Genomic DNA, 19,544 nt, shown 5'->3' with positions numbered 1-19,544 from the left:
TACGCGCTGGGTATGGTAGAGATGAACGCAGAGGCGTGCACTGAATTGGACCTAAACCAACTGCCTTTAGCGAATGTCAATGGCGAGGGTTGCAAAGTGCAACAGGTAGTACCACAAACAGGAAGTAGCTGAACACAAGGCAAAAGCTAAAACTCTTAATGAAAAGGTTATTCGTAACAACATTTCTAGTGCAGAAGACAAATGGCATACAAATGGAACTTTACTAGATTCAATGGTAGACCTCAATAACTCAAAAAAATTGACAAATCTTTCTCAAGTAGCTCCTAACAGAATGTTCGTTAAAAGCTTATGTATAAGCAGCCATTCTTGCTTAGTTTATACCGACTTCTTAAGAATCTCTTCGGACGGAACCTCAAGTGTTGCTCCAGCGTGCTCTTTATCAAGCTTCACCTCTGTAGCAATCAGCATTGGCATTCCCAATTAGATTAGTATTCATTCCTAATTAACAGATCAATCTTTTGTTATTGTATATTTTAAATTTCTTGGTTTGTTAATTGCTAATGCAGAAAAATCATATTTGGAACAAAAGCAATTTAACGAGCACGCGGTGTGCGTTATATATCAGGAGTGTCATAGGTATAAAACAAAATAAGAGAGGAAAAAAGGAAGGGTTAAGAGTAATGATATTATACCATAGCCGCCTCGATCATTAAGCTTGGCTTGGACAATCATGGTAGAGATGAATTCGGAGGCTTCGCGTGCTTCCTCGAGGAGCTTTTGGATCTGAGTGTCGGAGGTCACGTGACGATTCTCCTCGAATTTCTTCCTGACCTCAGATGCAGATGCGTTAAGCATCATTGTATCTCCAGCGAAAGATTTACGAGTTGCTCGCAGCAACGATCTGTATGCGGTCAATGCTTCACCTCTCACCATTTCTCTTCAACTTTCTCGACGATTCTTTCTTGGTACCGCCTTCGCTCGCTTCAGCTCGATACGCATACGATTAATAATAAATGCTAAGAAAAAAACGACATCGTTTAATTTATATATTTTTATTTATTTTCCGCCAAGTGCCAACCCAAGTTAAACAAAAAAAAAAAAAAAAAACCCATCCCCTCAAAAAACAAAAGAAAAATCCCAAAAACCTCAATCCAGTTAAAACCCTAACGCTATTGTACTCGTGTTTATTGCTGGTTAATTTCCAATAGCTATTAACCAGAAAGACTCAAAAGCTTTCTCTCGCTGGTCTTTGAAGAAGATGGCTCGTGTTCAAAGTGTGAGTAAATTCAATTATTCCTTTTCGGTTTTGTTTAAGCTATATACCATCGCCATTTCCCATTTGAATTTTGAGTTTTCTTCTCTTTTTTTTTGAGAAATAATTAACCCATAATTGAGAAATAATTAACTTGTGACCTATTGATGTTTAATTGTGTTCAACTTTGTGCCATCTCAATTTCATGCGCACATTCTATAAAAATATTTTTGTTTATATTTATATTTATTTATTTATTTATTTATTTTTATTACAACTTTTAAATATATAATAAATTAAAAATTATCTAGAATTTAATATAATTAAATTTATAAGATTAATTATAATTTTTAATTAAATATTTTTTATTTATATAAAATAATATATTATTTCGATATAACTAAAGTGAAACAAGTTTTCATTTTAATATGCTGGTCTGATTCTTTTAATTTCTCAGAAATATTTATTCAAATATAATTTATATAATGATTTATCATTAATTTGAGTTATTTGAATTTTTTTACTCCGCTCAGATTAATATTACCAATATACATATTTTATGCATAGTTATTAATAGGCAATAGAATTAGTAATTTTTTTTAATAATTTTTATCTTTCTACAATTGCTTAATTACTAAAGTTTTATTTATTGCATAATTTTTTAAATAACTAGGTTTATATATTGTAGAATTTTTAGGATAGATGTTTCGGTTAACGGACTGATCTTTAGTTACCTAATGTAATGATTATTTTTATTACCAATTAAAAATAATAAAAGAACCAAAGTCTAACGATTTTTGTTGACTTCACCGGCAATTACTGTACTTACGACTAAACTTAGTATAAATTGGGATGCTTAATACCTTCCTAATATGCGCTAAACTTTTAAACTAATCCTTAGAGATGCTAAGGTAGCTTAGATATTTGCAAGGAATCATTTTTTTATATATATATATATAATAAAGCTGTTATTATTTTTAATTTTATATAATAAAATAAATATACTACTTAAATACATCTGAAATATAGATTATTTTAGACAACTCAATAATATGTGGAAAAACTCCGGAACTTCAAGACAATTATATAAAAATTAAAATGTAATATATTACTTGACTAATTGAATGTTGCTTTTTTTTTTTATTCCATATTAACTGTTATTTTTTTCAAATAAAAAATTTTAATTATCTAGTAACTTTTATATATCTAATGTAATATTAATATTTTTTTATATTTTATTCTTACATTTGAATAGGTGTAATAATTTTACAACATAGTCTAATTTAGTTAGTTTTTTTTTATAATTAAACTTATTAAATATTTTTTAATTTAAATAAATTATTAAAAAGTAACAGTTAAAATAAAATAAAAAGAGAGCTCAAATTACAGCTTAATAAGCAAGAGAGTGGCAAGGCTAAGTTGGAAAATAAATGAACTACTCGTGTACTAAAGCCTTTTGACATTTGACAAAGAGTAACAGAGCGAGTTAATAAATGTCGTTATTATCCGAATCACTACACTTAAGACTCACCTTTGTGGCTCCTTGTTTATCCTTAGACTTGGTAAATAAATGAAGTTCATATATTATTATATTCATCAAGATTCTAACTCCTAATTCTACCTTTGGTTTTAGTTCCGACACCTTTTGCCCCATTTCAAAAGACTTATTACAAAAAAATTGATTGAATTAATATATACAAAAGGCATTATTATCATTACTCATTTATCAAAATAGATTTACGAGTTGCTCGCATCAATGATCTGTATGCTATCAGTGCTTCACCTCTCACTATTTCTCTTTAACTTTCTCAACGATTCTTTATTAATACCGCCTTTGCTCACTTCAACTTGATACGCATATGATTAATAATAAATACTAAAAAAAATATGATATTGTTTAGTTTATATATTTTTTATTTATTTTTTAAATGAATCCGCTAAAATCTAGCTACCCTAACTCAATTTTAGGAAACAAAGAGATGTAGAAGACATGATAATTATAAATATCATATGAAATTATTTAATTATATTTTTATAAAAATAGCAATTTATTCCATACTCATAAATAACTCGACGAGTAATATTAGCATAACTCGACGAGTAATATTAGCTTTGCTGCGATGGGATAAAGATGGATTTAAACTACTCTACTTTATAACCTATTCTGAATTATATCCGAAATATATACACTATTTATAAAATATAAGTAAAAATATAATTTTTTAAACATTATATTAAATATTATTTAAATTTAGATTTTATTTCTTCAATCATACTTAATAATAATTAAAATACTAAATAAATATATTTAAGATTCTAATAAAAATATATTTTTAACATATGATAATAATATATAAAATAAATAATATTGAGTGTTATTTGAACCTGATTGGATCCTGCTTTAAAAATATATTTTTTTTTATCACATATCTGGTCCGTAGTAGGACTGGAATGGAAAAAGGCCAAATCAGCCAAATTGCCAATCCTACGTTGCCGTTCCTATATTTGAATTTTTTCCTTTTATTTCTCATATTTATATACTGGCCTGCAAAATTATTTATTTATTATTTATTAGATCAAAAGCATAAGAATTTGGTTTCAAATAGCTTATAGGAATTTGGTGAAACATTCTGTTTTTTTTTTTAAATTTAATTTATTTTTTATTTATATTGAATCTTTGTTTAAAACTAATAAAACAAAACAAATAGATAAATTACATGTTGATTTTTCAATGTTGTTAGATACGAGGATGACTGATTTAGTATAGTTAGAACTCGGCAACCAGAAGTCACAAAACAAACAACTGCATCAGTTTTACATTTTTAATACCATTTTCTTTAATAAATTTGTTGTTCGATGTACAGCACATCCCTCTGAATGTTTGAGTTGCAAATCTCTATAACTGGGCGACACAAATTGTATACTGCTATTACTTATCTCACTGAATCCAGCATCCTGTTATCATGCTTCTTCCGGCGGCATCTGTGATGGGACTTCTGATCGGAGAATGAGTTCTCCCCAACCATCTCCATTTTAGGACCTGTACCTATAGCAATGAAGGGACACAACAGTCAGCATATTAGAATTCAGCGTAAACACTATATACACTCTTTTTAAGATTCCGCTAAATTCTTTTTCTTATCAGGCTTTTCCCATTTGTTAATTTCTTACCAAAACTATTTCCATTTTGTGGAATAAAATGAAATTCATGAAACTCAGTTGAATAAATGAAAATAGTAATAGACTTTCTACCAATTATATCAGTACAAGTATCCAGAAATACAGATATGCAACAGCATAAACTATGAAATTTGAAGATGTTCTAAGTGTTTCAACGGTGACAATCACATAAAGCAAAAGGGTGCTGAGATCCAGCACGCAAGGAGGCATGGAACAGAGCATTATAATTTAATATGGATTGCTGTTGCTATAAAAGCACAAAACAAGCAAGGTACAGAGAAAAAAGAAAGAAAAAGATTACCTCCAAAATGATCACCCCAAAACAACAATTTAGCATCATCTTCCTCTTCATCAATCTCATCTTCATACCCAAACTCCGCATCCCCTCTATAACCAGGTTCACTCCCATACCCGGACTCATTCCCTTGATTTTCAAAAGTACCAAACTGTCCGTACCCCATATTCTCCTTCTCTTCTCTTTCCCTATCCTTTTCCCTCTTTATTGAATTCTTCGCTTCACTCACATCTGACCCCCAATTACTGTCCCCATTTCCGAAAAGCTCGCCGCTAGAATCGGTCCCAACCGCCACTGGGAAATCAGAGCAAGTTCCATGAGCTCCGACAGAGCAACACCGTCGGGTCCCACTTCGATCGGAGCTCCTACCGGACACCGAGCGGGACCCCCGACGCCGGCGTTTACGGGCGATAAGACGTAAGCTGCCGCGACTGTTGTAGGCAGTCGCGGCGGAGACGGAAATCGGCTTGTCGTCGTCGATGATAGAGAGTTTGGAAATGTCGATAGAATCGATGGGAAAGGAGGTGGTGCGATCGGAGAGACAAGGGCGTTTAGTGGTGGAGGAGTAAGGTTTTGGTGGGTCAGAGTCTAGGGTTTGGAGATGGAATGGTCTCCAGGAGTGGAGCTGGAAAGTGCAAGAGTCAATTGAATGGCGGGAATCTAGGGATCGGTGTGACATTTAGAATGCGAGGTTTTGGGGATTTAAGATTGGAATTAAAAGGAAATTTACACTTAAGTTAGCTTTGATCCTCAGTTGATTGATAGAGAGATATTAAGGAAGAAGAAGAAGAAGTGCTGGAAAGTAAAAGAAGAAATGGTTTTGGTTGAGTTTTTGGAGTTGAGAGACAGTAAGAAAACCAAAAAAATAAAATAAAAAAAGGAGGTAGAGGATGATGATTCTGGACACAGTGTGTCGGTCCCACTTCCATACCTCATCAATCCCCCTTGTGAATACAGATGTATGATGTATCTTTTTGTCGTCTCAGATTTTTTTTCTTTCGGCTTTTTATTCTCCATCTTCTCTATTCGAAAAGATTATAAAAATATTTTTATTTTTTTATTTTTTTTAGTTGTTTTTTGAGGAACAGAAAAGAAAATAAAAAAGTCGTACCTTATTTAAAAAATTAAAAATACAATACTTTTGAAAACATATATATAATAAAAATTGATATTTTTTCATTAATTTTAAAATACTTCTCAAAAATTTCTATTAATTTATCATTTTAAATTACGACTAACTTTTAATTTTATAATTATTAATTTTACATCTAAAATTAAATATACATAATTTAAAATTTTCAATAAATAATTTTTAAAATTTATATTTAAAAGTCAAATACATCTATTTTATACTAAATATTATTTGAACTTATGTATAAGAATTAAATATATTTAAAAATAATATTTATTTTATTTATTTATTATATAAAATCTAATAACATGCTATATAAGAATGTGGTAAAATTTAAAATTAAAATTTAATACAAATAGATTATTTTTAATTATTTGATTTTAGAAAAATTTAAAATTAAATGAGTACAAATTCAAAACCCTATTTATGAAAAAAAATAAAAATTAAATATATTTAACTATTGGACATAAACTCATAGCCTCTTGAAAATGAATTTTTGTACTATTTTTTATCAGAAGCTAATGGGATACTAATAGATATTCTTTACTTATAGACAAGGTTTATAATCCACAATAGAGTTAACTATTTCGTATTTTTCTTTTCAGTTTAGATTAATTAAATAAGTAATTCTTTCCAGTCAAATTTTCCTTTTTCCATTTTTGTCCTGCTATGGACCGACCAAGTTCAAAACATGATTCACCCCTACTTATAGCATCTCTGATTTCAGAATGCTTTCATGTATATCTTCAAGTCATAATGCTACTGCAGCACTATGCAGCAGTTTCTGATAGTTACAATCTTAGATTAAGAAAATATATAAGAGGTGAAATTATGAATAAAGCAGCAGGAAATCCTCTCCCTTCATCCGTTGACATCATGCAGACATTTGTGAAGTGTGGCTGCATAGTCATCAAACTGAATATCAGTAGGTGGCTGCAAGTCAAAAACATATGATATAGCCTTTGATGCCGGCATTGGCTTTCTAGTCCTGACTCCATCTGCCAACTCCCCAAAGCTTGCTTCATCAAATGGAAAGGATTCTCCCAGGAAAAAAAAGCTTTCTCTGCCCAACTTTTCCACCTAAATCCACAATATCATGCATGCATCAAATCACATTGACATCATAAACATCATCATATATAATAATATCAGTGCCAACAACTTCTTCTGCCATGCATACTAAAGACCATTATGTTATTAAGACACAATAACATAAAATAATACTGGTAGTTAAAAAAACAAAGAAACGTGCAACTCTGCACAAATATGCCATGCTGGTATTTGCAAATAGAAAATGCATATTTTAAACTTTGCTAATGTAAGTGTTAGAAACAGCAGAAAATGATCGATCCATGGAAAAACAATTACCTGTAATTGCGCAAATCTAACATTGTTCATGGTGATGATAATTCGCAGCTCATACAAGGAATCAGCTATAATTCTGCTGGCCAAATAGTCAAAGAAATTCTGCACAAGAATTTTCTGTCCCTCCAAATTTTCACTCTGGCTAGCAAAACTAGGGAACCATAGTATGCACTTAACTTCACTCCACGGAATCAGATTCCTCCCTGCTTTGGAAATTATTGTCCGGCATGGGTCACGGAACTCCCACAGGATTCGGACACCGTTTAACGATGGATCATTTAAGGAGGTCTCAGACATGCAGGTTGTGGATATTATTTTAGACGGATCATAGAAGCAAGCAAAATTCAAGGAAAAATGTAAGTCACTGTCTTCTAATAAGAGAATGCATCCATCCGAAGATGTTGGAAACAATTGTAGAAGGGATACAGCATTTACATCATCATCTTCTGGGGGACAGGGAGCTGGGCTACATGATGATACCGATGAACCAATATCATGGGAAAAGGAACATGATTCTCCATTTCTACAGCCCTGCATATCCACTTTCACAACCGTAACAATTTTGCAAACAAAACTGGCATAAGATCAATCAGCAATTAGAATTTAAGTTTTTTAATGAACTTCGGAGAGCAAGGTATTTATAACACTAACACAACATTCTCAAAGAGGCCCTAATTGATAATTGAGACATACAAGGAGATCCAAAATGCTTCAAAATGGAAAGTTCTACTCACCTATTGTATGATAAATTATGCTACATTGTTAACCTGCCAAATTAATCCATGCTATCATTGTAAGTAAACCAGGCGATTACAATATCCGCTATCTAACTACAGGTTCCCATATTAAGAACAAGGGGAAAAGAAAAGAAAAGGTATATTTCACCCACATGGTTGATCAAAATAAGAGGTGATATAGCAAAAAGTCTATGATGAGACAAGTTCACAGATTGTTGAATATAATTATGGAAGACTTCAATCATACATTACCAAAAAATCAAATGATTTATGCTTCCAATTCTTATGGATTAATGATAGTGCCGAACAAAAAAGAGTAAATTTCATCATCAAGCAACTCAACTAAGAGTTGATTCCCAATCTTATTCAGTGTTAGCTGCACTAATCCTTTCTTATTTTGTGAAAGGTTCTACATTTGAATCGAAGCTTTCTACAATGTTCAACAAGTACCAATGGTCCAGCTGAGACAATCTATTTTACCAATCACCACGCAAAAAACATAGATTTTAAACCAAACCTTCGGATGGTGGTAGGTATCCACTGGCCTAGCTAGATTCAGTTGGTCATGCCCATGGTTCAATTGATCATGCCCCTTCAAGGGTGGGCTCTAGTCTCCCCAACCTCCCCATGAATTGATGTATTTCCACCCTGCATTTTACCAGGTGACATTTTGGATCTGTCTGTAGCTGGTATTTTTTTGTTTGGATTTGATAAATGGGTTTGGATAGAACTCATTCTCAAAAGCTAGCTCAAAAGAAGAGGGTGCCCAATCCACATATATACACCATAACAGCCCATAATTAAGCAATATGGGATAAATACAATTTCTAACACCCTCCCTCACGCTTAGCGTGACATACAAACGGGCCAGGTCCAAACCCAACATCGCAGACAAAAGGCTGACTCTGATACCATATCTTGGATAGAATTCATTCCCAAAAGCTAGCTCAAAGAAAGAAGATGCCCAATCCAAATACATACATCATAACAGCCTAGTAACTAAGCGATATGGGATAAATACAACTTCTAACGGGATCATTTGTAATTTGAAAATTGTGATTTGCATTCTTTTTCAGTTGTTTATGTCATTCTAAACTCAGTTAAAGAGTATAATTTCAGATTTGTACTTGCTGCCTGGAGTACAGCTGTATTTTCATCCATACTTCTACTTGTACTCCTAACGTTTGACAAAAATAACAACAATTATAGTAAATTAAGACCTTTTGGATGGTAGTTAAAGTCATAAAGTAGCAAAATGACCAAAGCTTCTAAGCGAGCAGTGTGATATACTAGTAAGCTAATTACCATAAATGAAGACATTTAAATGGTTTAAAGCAATATAGAATATAATTAGACCTACAGAAGTAAAATACCTGTAAAGTAAAAAAGTATCTGCATGCAGGTTTTTTCGCTTGAAGTGAATGAGAAAATGAGCATTGACTGCCCTTATTGCAGGATCCATTAACAAAATATACACATAACGGAGCCTCCTCATTGACATGAGACACGTCCTCATTAACATAGCCAGCATCATTTCCAGATGGATCGCCATTAACATAGCTAGAATCATTGCCAGCTGCATCATCTGTCAATTGAGATCTTATCTGTCCAGCATAACAATTAAATGAAATACCAATTAGCCTGTTTATAACTATCTGAATTAAAAAACAAGACTGCAAAGCTTATTTACCTCTTTCACGATAGTTAACAACTTCTCAGCCACATTAATGGTCTGAAAGTGACCAGAATCAACAAAAGGTACAGCACAACATTTTTTTATTTCAGAAGATGGCTCGTGGTGCTCATCATCCGCAGCAACAACAACTATATCTTCATTTTGCTGACTTTTCAGAAGACAGACATGCCCAAATTCATAAGGATCGTAATAAGTAGGTAGGCCATCACATTTACCAAGAAATCTGGGCCGAAACCGGTGCAGAGAACTTAGTATATCTTCATCTAATAGGCAAGGGAATAAAATTTTAGGGTAGCATGGTACTATTTGCATTCTTCTTTAAAACAAAAAAGGACAGAGAAAAAGAAGAGTGCTAATCTAATATAATCAAGTTGGAAGATCCACAGAAGTTTCCAGCCACAATAAGGTAAAACCACTTGAAGAAAAATAAAAACACATTTAAATCCATACATATCTCAGACACTTGATGTAGAGATGACCAGACAAGATTATGGAACGAGCACCATTCCTCTTCAATCTTCGGCAGCAGTGAAGTTACAGCTTTCATTTCATCAAATGTAGAAAGTCGCTTTAGGTGTTCAAGACGGTGCCTATCCTGCATAGAGAAAAAAAGAAAAAGAACGCTGAAATCATCCATTAAAAATCTATGCAACAAACCTTCTTCCAAACATGCTACCACACCTTGAATACACGTTGCCAAAACTTATATGCACATAAGTTTCCCATTAATATCATCTCCTTTCGACCAATTCGTACCATGTTGTTACAATCACCACCGTAGTAATGATAAGCGTACTCTGCAAACTGAAGTACAACATTGACTTATGAGACAGACAGAATGCTTCAGACCAGCAAGCATTTAAATAACTTCAAAACAAGGCAATACCAAATGTTCTTCTCCAAAAGGATGAAGAATTGGTTGAGGTTGTATATCCATCAATATACCAATCAGAATGCCTTCACGCAACAATCCAACATCTCCAAACTTGAGTACAATAAAAGAAGCATCGAAAGACAATGGGAAACTTGCAAGCAACCGTCCATAAAATGTTGGCTCATAACGGCCTCTTGCAGAGGTTCTATCCAATGCTTTTATGTGAACAAGCAAGTTTAATGCATCTTCAATAACTCGAGGATCAGGAGGGTCCAGAGTCTTCTGTAACAAAACTAAATCAAAGTTCCATAAATTAGGATCCCACTCAATTTTCAGATATTTATCCTAAATAATTAGAGTTCAGTCCAAATACAGTAGCCTAATCATTAACCGTATCACTAATTTACATTAGTTGCTGACAAGCAACCAATTGGACATTTAAACCTTAAAGATATAACCAAATAAACATTGTAGCTAAAATTATCATCCTATTAAAAGAACCGCCTCAACTGAGAAAGTGAGTGAGAGTAACAGAAGCTAAATAAGGTCATTATTACAGAAGTCAGCTACAAAAGCTAGTGCAAAGACCAGCTAAATTCAACCCACCAGATAAAGTATGCCCATGCAGCAGTTACACAAACCTACCAGAATTCAGCTTGTGCTCAATTCAAGATGCACAACTAGTACAGGCCAGCTAAAATTAAAAGCCAAAGTTGTGCAGAAATTGCAAAAACTCGTGACAGTTTCAGGAGCGAGATTAACTCAAAATGCAATTCCAGCTGATTGGGCACAGAAATAGTGCACAGGAACTGCTAAAAGTCAACCACAGGGTTGAAGAGGCCCGTGCAGCAGTTATCCTAAAGCAGGTACAAGGAGTGTGCTCAACTCAAAGAGTGATTCCAGCAGACTCAGTCTAATAACAAGGTTTGGAAGCATGGTCTAACTAGCTTGACTTATGCCATTCTATTCCATTAGAACCAAGAAATGGATTTGCATACAGTGCGTTAGAAGCATTAGAACAAGTTCTAACAAGAAACTGATATAAATGGCATTATTAGTAGAGATGTGGTCCAGTCCAATAAGTTAATAGAATACCAAAGCCCTGCGTTGAATAAGGATTTTTCCACATAGCCTCATTCAAATAGAATGATCTATGCCTCATGCTTCTTCAGAAGTATAAATAAAATTTAAAGTACCCATTTCCCAGTGGCATGGAAGTTAACTAATAGTGTCTGATTTGGAAAGGATATTCTAGCAATTCAATTAAGCAGAATTGCTGAGCAATATAGTTCAAACCAAACTTAGAGTCTATAATCATACCCCTGGGATCATTAATGGCTTTTGATTCAGCACAGCAAACCATAAGGACTTGTTGCCGCAATGACAACCTGAGTATAGCTGGAGACTCATATTCCTGAAGCTTGTTGAAAAATGATCTTGTCACCAATCGATATATCTGGCCATCACAAGTTCTACCAGTTCTCCCTTTCCGCTGGTCAGCCTAAAGCATGAACTGAAAGAGTGAAAGAATAATGTAATAAACGATCAATATCAAACTGTAAAATCCTCTAAATACCTGAGATTTAGACACCCATACTAGCTCTGCATAATCCTTTTTTCTAGTGCCGTCCCAAAATACTTGCAAAGAACGACATGAATCAATCACGTATGCGACCTTTGGTATTGTAACAGAAGATTCTGCAATATTTGTGGCCAATATCACCTATGCAAAGTACTTTCAAGTTAACAGCTACAACCAGGATATAATCTTTAATTGCCACAGTTGACTAAGAGAGTAATGTGTTAAATATTAACTAAAAAAGACCAAGCGAAGAGTCAAACTCTTGCACATTTATCCAAATCAATTTCCAGCATCTCATGTATGAAAGTTGCTTCAGGAATCATGCACCTCATATTGAGCTTCCATCATTGAGGGAATATATTAAAGGATTCGGCCATGTTATGACATAAAGAGAACAACATATGAAACAAATTTCAACCATTATTATATGTGAAAAAGAAATTCACTTTCCCATACTCCAATCTTAGTGCAAATACCAAGAATACAACTTTCCACAAGACTGAAACAATTAAAGGCATACCTTACGATGTGATTTCCAGATTTTCATGGCCAAAAGAGCTTGTTCAGTGTCGATGCTTCCATGTAAAATGTGAACTTTAAAACATGAACCGAGTGGCTTCAGAAGGTACCACTGTTGCAACAGGTCATGGTACGTAGGAAGGAAAACCAATATGCCCTTTTCAATGTCTGGTTCATTGTCATGAATGTGCATTACCAAATCATGAATAAGTTTGTGCACTTCTGGTTTAATATCAGCAGATACCATAGCAGGGCTTGGTCCTGAACAATATTTAGTAGCCAGTACCTCTGAACTTATTCCAAGAAACTCAGTCATCTGTTCACAAAAAAAAATAATGTATATATATATATATCATCAATTACATTTAAGTAGTGACTTTAAATTTTTATTTAGGAAAAAAAAGGTCTCCACTACCACCATCATAACATGCATACGCAGCAACCTAGTAACTTGTAAATGGTTTTTGCTAAACTAATTATTTCAATTTTCCAATATTCAGGTTCAGAATGTCACAAATCTTATACTTGTGTTATACAAATCAAATATTATTTGCAGTCCCATATGGTAAAGAAAATGAGTTGGAGCACTTGATTCAGTATAGTTTTACTGTATCAAAACCATGAGAATCATAAAAACAGTTAGAGCAGAAGACATTTATGTTAGCAGAATTTAAATTGCCGTGTTAGAAGAACTCTCACAGGCAGAAAGCCAGTATAGTGAAAATCAATAGGAGTATAAAGAATTAAATCTAGTCAAACAATGCCACGGGAACAAGTGATTTCCTGTTCAAGATATGAAACTCTTCTCTGAAAAAGTGCTTGCTGGTTGGAGCTAGGGATTGCAAGCACTTCAACTCTTTCACCCCTACCAAGATCTTTAAAGTAATCTCGATATCTTCCAAAATCAGCAGTTGCAGACATCAATACTACCCTGAAGAAATCAAAGTTCATCAAACCATCAGATGGCATGGATACACAGAACTGACCATAGAAAGATAAGAGATAATGTCGTGCATTCACAGATAAAGGGGGAAAATAAACTGCACATAAACAAAGTAGTAGATCCACCTCAGGTCATTGTTCCTTAACAGAAACTGCTTGACACAGACAAGAACAAGATCAGATTCAATAGATCTTTCATGTACTTCATCAAGAATGATAACTTTGTATTTGAGCGCATTCAACCCTTTCTCTCTCATTTCATCTGATAAGACACCAGCTGTTTTGAAGACAATCTTTGACCTGCAAAATTAAATAAAAGAAACTTGCATAAAGACATGTAGTGATTTATACATAAATTTCTAGAAAAATGTGCCAGCAAGAAAATAAAGGAAGCCAAGAAAAAATGAGGCAAATGTCTTTGCATCTTCAGTCTTCAGCCTGAATGGGAAACTGGGGAGGGGGGAGAGATTGGAAAAAATTGAAAAATGAAGAAAACAAAAGTCAAAACAAATTTATGTACAAGCTCCAGCATCAGGTGACTCCCTAAATTCAACTCAAAATCGAATATCAAGTACAGAATGTAGATAAGGAAGATGGCTCAAGGAAATAGACAAAAGAAGCAACGTAATAGACAAGAGTACCGCAAGTGAGAAGAAATGATCTAGAGCTAAAAAATAATGATGAATAAACATGTAAACTAATTTAGTTCATAATAAGTACCTTTCTGACAAGTGCTTTAAATGGCCTATATGATATCCAACCTCTCCTCCTAGTTCACAGTTACGAGCTTTAGCTACCATTTTAGCAACAGCAACAACAGCAAATCTCCGAGGTTGTGTGCAGAGAATGGGTTCCATGTTTTCTTCCAAAAGAAACTGTGGCACTTGAGAGCTCTTTCCTTGAAAGCAGAATTAGAAAGCAATGGATGAATATCAGGCAGAGACAGATTCAGAAAATATAAGAGACAAAGAAATGATTATTCAGGGGCTTTTGCAGCATAGGTTAAACAAAGTGATCAACCATCCTTAAAATTGGAAGACGTATAAAGGGGAAAAAGAATTTCTTCCGTGAATACAAATGCTTGGATCATCAAACAAATATCGAAGTAATGTTCTGCAAGTTGCAAATTCAAAAGTACATTTTTCCAAGTAAAGCGACAATATTTGATTTGCATTGGAAATGAATGTCTACACCCATTAATACTCCAAAGTTTACACCGGTTATTAATACTCAAAAGTAGATGCCATTGTTACTCTAAAAAAAGAAAGGAAAACTAGATGTCATTGCCATAAAACTCAAGTCATTCAAATATGAAATATCATAAGACATTTGGGTTTTGCCTTGTGAACTAAACAAGAAAATGAAAATCCTACTCTATACATTTCTAAACTCATTTCACAATTCTACTTGACTAGAGAGGAAAGGAAAAAGAGATATAGAAAAGGATAATAAAGCATGCAGTTTACAGTTAATATCTGATTTTTGAAAAAATTCAAATGTCCAAGAACGACATGTATTCAGCCATCCAGTTGAGTGAGCACTTCAACTTCTATAGGTTTTTATTTGGTTAACTCTAAAGAGAAATCTCAAATAGCGATTTATTTTTTCTTTAACATTTTGCAAAGCCACAAACAGAGAGGCCAAGTTATAAAGTCCGAGAAACTAACTTTCTCTGCAATTAACATCTAAAAACTCTTTCTCAAAAGAAAAAATAAAACCGCGTCATATCAGTACAGTAGATGAAAAATAGAAACGACAAGTTATTTAGTTCTGTTAATCACTTTTATTTTAGAAGAATAATCACTTAAAAAGGCATTTAACATAAAAATAAACACAAAAGAAAAAGCACACGACGGTTTAAATGTCAAGATTATTGAGACGGCAAGGCGCGAAACAGAATTCATTTCCCTTTCAGTATTTCCGCAGCCAAACACTGCCTCAAAATTAATCGTGAACAACCAAAACCAAAAAAGAAATAAAAACTGAAACACGATGGTCAAAGAGAGTACCACAGCCAGTATCGCCAACAATAAGAGTGACGCGATTCTCGAGGACTTTCTCGACGATTTTCTGTCTAAGCGACATTATTGGTAGAGACGCGAACTCGCGTTGCAGAAATGGAGAAGAACGCGAAGAACTACATGAAGACGTAGAAGAAGATGATTCCGCCATTGTCGCTCTGGTATTGCTCCAAGTCTAAAGCCTTAAGCAAGAAGTAGCACTGAGAAATTGGTGTGACTAATACTAGTTTCTTTCCCTCTGGCGCTTTTTGAAGGCGGTCATCAAATAAGGTCGGTACCATTTGAACTCGAAGAAAGAAATGGAAGTTATTCGCTTGAGAGTTGAAGTCGAATAATTTGGTTTTGACTGTGGAGTGAGTTGGCCAATCATACGCCGGACTTAGTTCTGCGTTAGCTAGACACTGTGTTATGTGAGAGGCAAACGTCATCTTCTTCTTTGGCACGTAACCTGGGTAGCGGGTCCACGTCAACTTTTGTGAATTTTTGTTGCGGGACCGGTCATTGGTATTAATCTTGAACAACATTTGAATGGCTCTGCCCGACCAATTTGCTCAGACACCGCATATTTCGCGTTTTGTGCATCTTGGGTTATGAAAATTATTCTACTAGTCAATTGTAACCAAAGTTATAACTTTTATCGTGCAATTTGCGATTGTGTATTGGAATTAAATTGAAAAATGGCCTTTGGTGTCTTTGGCAGTAACCTTAATTTTCATTTTATTTTACTCAAAAAAATTTATAAAAAATATGTAAAAATTGATATTTTTTTCAGAAGCATAATAATTAATATATCAAATAAAAAAATTATAAATCTGTTTTTTCAACACTGAATTTCATTGCTAAACATAATTTTATTATTGAAAAGTCTATAAACTTGGCATTTGAAAATTAAGAGTTTCAAGAGGATGACTAGTATCTTTGGGTGCCAATTTTTGTTAGGAAAATATAAAAGAGAAAGACTCTCAAGGTTAGCTAGCAAGATTGAGAACTGGAAGATGAATTTCCTTTACTTATTATGGTGGGAGAGAGATTTTTGTAAGTTCTGTTCTTAATGCCATTCCCTGATTTTATCGACTCGTGTAAAATAATAATAGCTTTAGACAATTTGGAAGTGCAGAAATACGATGTTCTCAAAACAAAAATGGAAAAAGAAGATTATGAGACTATACAATCTGCCCAATCAAGCTGTTGATGATGAATATGCTAGGGTTAAACAAGGGTCGACAACAAAATATCTACCCATCTCTTCTTCCCCTCGCCCTGCTGCCATGTCCACTGTTGGCGTGAACTCTCATTTGATTTCTATGTTTATGGTCATTTAATGGGATCCCTGGTCCGATAAAAGCCAGCCGTTGTTGTTATTTTCCAGGAGTAGATCTAGTGCTATTGCTGATGGAGCAACTTGCTTTACGTATGTTTCCTCTAAGATGGCCATTAAAGTTTTGTTTTATATTTTAAAAATCCTAATCTGTTAAAGCCTATTTTAACAGTCAGATTCCTTGGATATCTTTTACTCAATTCCTTAAGCAGGGGGGAGATACATTTTTGTTGTAATGGAACTGCTCCTTTATCGTATTAGTTCTCTGGTGATAAAATTGCTAGATAGTTTAGCTTGTAAGCATAACACTGGAAGTCTTCCTTTTATCTGGATTTCCTCTCCCCCCGCTTGAACTGGACAATTTGCTTTGTAATGTTTTGTTTTGTTAATTCAATCATTTTTCATGCAAACAAACTGATAAAGACACCTTAAGCAAAAAGGAAAAAAATAATAATTTTGGGATCGTTTGGCATTTTTCAACATTTAATTTGTCAAAATTTAATTTTTTATAAACTAAAAATTACATCTGAAAAAAAATAAATTAACTATTCTTATTTTGAAAAGCAGTTTATAAAAATTAAAAAGATTAATATATTAAATAAAAAAAAATTCAAATATATCTTATTAATGCCAAACAATAATCTCAAATACATAATCTCCAATCAACAAAAACAAATCACCTTGTTGAATAAATAAATGATGATGTGTATAGGCTTCTAAACTTTGCAATCTAAAGTAATTAATATGTGAATGATTTTTCTCTCAATGGATTTGTGCAGTTTCTCCCTTCTATATTAATGTAGCCATGACAATTTATGGCCAGCTGATGTGCATAGTTTTACACATATTTGCTTGCATATTATTGCATATGTTTTTAGTAATTATTGTACTTTTATTCCTAGATTATCCATGTTTTGTGTTCTTTTGCATTTCAAGAACATTTATAGGACCGTCATCGGTGTTTAAGCAATTATAGATCAATACGTGCGGAAACGGACGAGAATTCATCAAGATCGGACAAGAGCCCGCGTTGCACACATTGAGCACGGCACGAGTCAAGGCCGATCGACCATCACGGCCTAGACTCGGCCGTTACCAACCATCGAAACTTGGTCTTCAAAACAATGGTTTGAGCACGGTTTACGTAGCCACCACGGCCTCCGGCGGTGGCCAAAGACGGGCAACACCGTGGTGAAACCCTAGTTGTGTGAGATTCCTGGACTCGGTAGTGCTTACCAAAGATGGTATTGACCAGGCCGTGCTGAATTAAATATACAAGGAAAACGTATTTTTTAAAAAGAGGGGAAAGGAGTGACATAGAGCCTTGGCGGCTGGTTCGGTTTCTGCACAGTATTGAGTGCAAGAGAGAGTTGCAGGGAGGAAGAATCCCGGAATCGCAAGGTTCCGAGTGCATAATAGTAGTGGAGCAATTCAAGAGGCAATTTGGGAGATTAATCAAAGTGTAGATCCAGATTTGGAGCTGTTCATCCAATTTGAGAGAAAATGGTGTACATGTTTTATTTTCATTATTCTTTCATTGTAATTGATTTCCTAGATTGTTTTAAACATGAACATGTTTAGCTAGACTGATTAAATCCATTGGGATTTCTTTACTATGTTGGCTTAATATTATATTGTTGGATTGTTTGAGTTGGTTTTGTATTCTTCTTGCTTTCAGTATTAATAAGATAACATTATTCATGAGACGTTGTGAATTGTGGTGTTTAGATTGCTTTGTGTGATTGAGAAGTCCATTTGGCAATTGAAATTTTGAATAGCAAGAACTGGTTAATAATCACTTAGAGATAAGGATAATTAACTAGCCGGATTAAGAATTAACAAAGCTTAATAGAGGCGGATTAAAGTTTAATGCTAATTTAAGAATCAATCGTTAGGAAGAGATTCCAACTTTAGGTTATTAGGTTTAGGAATTTGGTTATCTCGAGAGAGAAATCGAATTCAGTTAAGAATTCTTCCACGGGTAGCATAATTGGATTCATCAATCCTTTATCTTTTGTTTGATCACCAACTAGTTTAGGTTCCCTTTGGATTTGCTTTCTTGTCTTGGTTATTTCATTTATCCATTCATTCCTGCATCTCCCTTAGAACTTAGCTTGTAGCTATTAGTTAGTTTAGAAATTATTCATCATTCATTTTAGGTTAATATTACAAAGAACAAAGAAGTAACTCTGGCTTTCACTTTTCCGAGGAATACGACCTTGATACTCGCCATTAGTGCTAGACTGCATCGATAGGTACACTGCTTTAGATTGTAGCTAACACAATTTAGCCTATCACCAGCCATTTTTATTTGATTAGTTAACATGCATGACAAGAATAAGGATTTAGCACTTAAAATAACAAATGCATACTTATGTCCTCAAATTTATATTAATTAGTTAATTTAATACTTTAATTTTCAATTTAATCTAATAGAGACTTAATTTTTATTCCTTTTGATGTTGATCGATAGAAATGAAAGGTTAATATTAAGAGAGGCTCAAGGCCCAAAAGATACAGTAAAAGAAAAACCAAGCATCAAGAGCTTAGTTGGAAGTATAAAAATATAACTAAAAAGCCAAGAGAAACCAAACACCCAAGAAGTAAACCACATGAGCTTAAAGCTTTTAAAAACTAACAAAGGCTACCAATAATAATAAAATTACAATT

At 33.7% G+C, this 19,544-nt stretch overlaps 3 protein-coding genes and 1 long non-coding RNA gene across 5 annotated transcripts; 1 reads left to right on the top strand and 3 right to left on the bottom strand.

Annotated features, from left to right (window-relative positions):
• Positions 1-129: 129 nt before the first annotated feature.
• Positions 130-974, bottom strand: LOC8259868 (mitochondrial zinc maintenance protein 1, mitochondrial). Its single transcript, XM_002523037.4, has 2 exons — positions 654-974; positions 130-413 (listed from the first exon to the last, which is right to left on the bottom strand). Exons 1-2 carry the CDS (start codon positions 892-894, stop codon positions 337-339), a joined length of 318 nt encoding a protein of 105 aa, XP_002523083.1. The 5' UTR covers positions 895-974; the 3' UTR covers positions 130-336.
• An 88-nt stretch (positions 975-1,062) lies between these two features.
• On the top strand, positions 1,063-4,198 carry LOC125370438. Its single transcript, XR_007216402.1, has 2 exons — positions 1,063-1,237; positions 4,078-4,198. It is a non-coding gene; the product is annotated as an uncharacterized LOC125370438 (long non-coding RNA).
• Positions 4,002-5,638, bottom strand: LOC8259867. Of its 2 annotated transcripts, none has more exons than XM_015721726.3 (2): positions 4,695-5,638; positions 4,002-4,253 (listed from the first exon to the last, which is right to left on the bottom strand). In XM_015721726.3, exons 1-2 carry the CDS (start codon positions 5,365-5,367, stop codon positions 4,147-4,149), a joined length of 780 nt encoding a protein of 259 aa, XP_015577212.1. In that variant the 5' UTR covers positions 5,368-5,638; the 3' UTR covers positions 4,002-4,146. The 2 variants fall into 2 exon arrangements, with proteins under 2 accessions (XP_015577212.1, XP_002523082.1); XM_002523036.4 differs by having other exon boundaries at positions 4,002-4,259; positions 4,695-5,630.
• An 812-nt stretch (positions 5,639-6,450) lies between these two features.
• LOC8259866 (DExH-box ATP-dependent RNA helicase DExH8) lies at positions 6,451-15,874 on the bottom strand. Its single transcript, XM_015721747.3, has 14 exons — positions 15,545-15,874; positions 14,256-14,433; positions 13,662-13,835; positions 13,377-13,524; positions 12,595-12,909; positions 12,069-12,215; positions 11,813-11,993; positions 10,505-10,785; positions 10,300-10,422; positions 10,069-10,213; positions 9,613-9,881; positions 9,296-9,526; positions 7,189-7,716; positions 6,451-6,900 (listed from the first exon to the last, which is right to left on the bottom strand). The coding sequence occupies exons 1-14, from the start codon at positions 15,705-15,707 to the stop codon at positions 6,682-6,684; spliced, it is 3,102 nt and encodes a 1,033-aa protein (XP_015577233.2). The 5' UTR covers positions 15,708-15,874; the 3' UTR covers positions 6,451-6,681.
• Between the last annotated feature and the right edge of the window lie 3,670 nt (positions 15,875-19,544).

This window comes from Ricinus communis, chromosome 1 (assembly GCF_019578655.1).
Source record: "Ricinus communis isolate WT05 ecotype wild-type chromosome 1, ASM1957865v1, whole genome shotgun sequence".
Lineage (NCBI taxonomy): Eukaryota > Viridiplantae > Streptophyta > Magnoliopsida > Malpighiales > Euphorbiaceae > Ricinus > Ricinus communis.
The sequence above is the reverse complement of the archived record's forward strand: the minus strand, read 5'-3'. Positions and strand labels throughout refer to the sequence as shown.

Bases quoted from the DNA above. Each gene is read 5' to 3' on its own strand.
- LOC8259868 (XM_002523037.4), bottom strand. From the start codon at position 894: ATGGTGAGAGGTGAAGCATTGACCGCATACAGATCGTTGCTGCGAGCA. The intron at 414-653 runs GTATAATATCAT...TGATTGCTACAG, and splicing joins TAATGATCGAGGCGGCTATG to AGGTGAAGCTTGATAAAGAG.
- LOC8259866 (XM_015721747.3), bottom strand. From the start codon at position 15,707: ATGGCGGAATCATCTTCTTCTACGTCTTCATGTAGTTCTTCGCGTTCT. The intron at 12,216-12,594 runs GTATGCCTTTAA...TACTTTGCATAG, and splicing joins TCTGGAAATCACATCGTAAG to GTGATATTGGCCACAAATAT. The intron at 6,901-7,188 runs GTAATTGTTTTT...TTGTGGATTTAG, and splicing joins TTAGATTTGCGCAATTACAG to GTGGAAAAGTTGGGCAGAGA.
- LOC8259867 (XM_002523036.4), bottom strand. From the start codon at position 5,367: ATGTCACACCGATCCCTAGATTCCCGCCATTCAATTGACTCTTGCACT. The intron at 4,260-4,694 runs GTAATCTTTTTC...TCATTGCTATAG, and splicing joins TTGGGGTGATCATTTTGGAG to GTACAGGTCCTAAAATGGAG.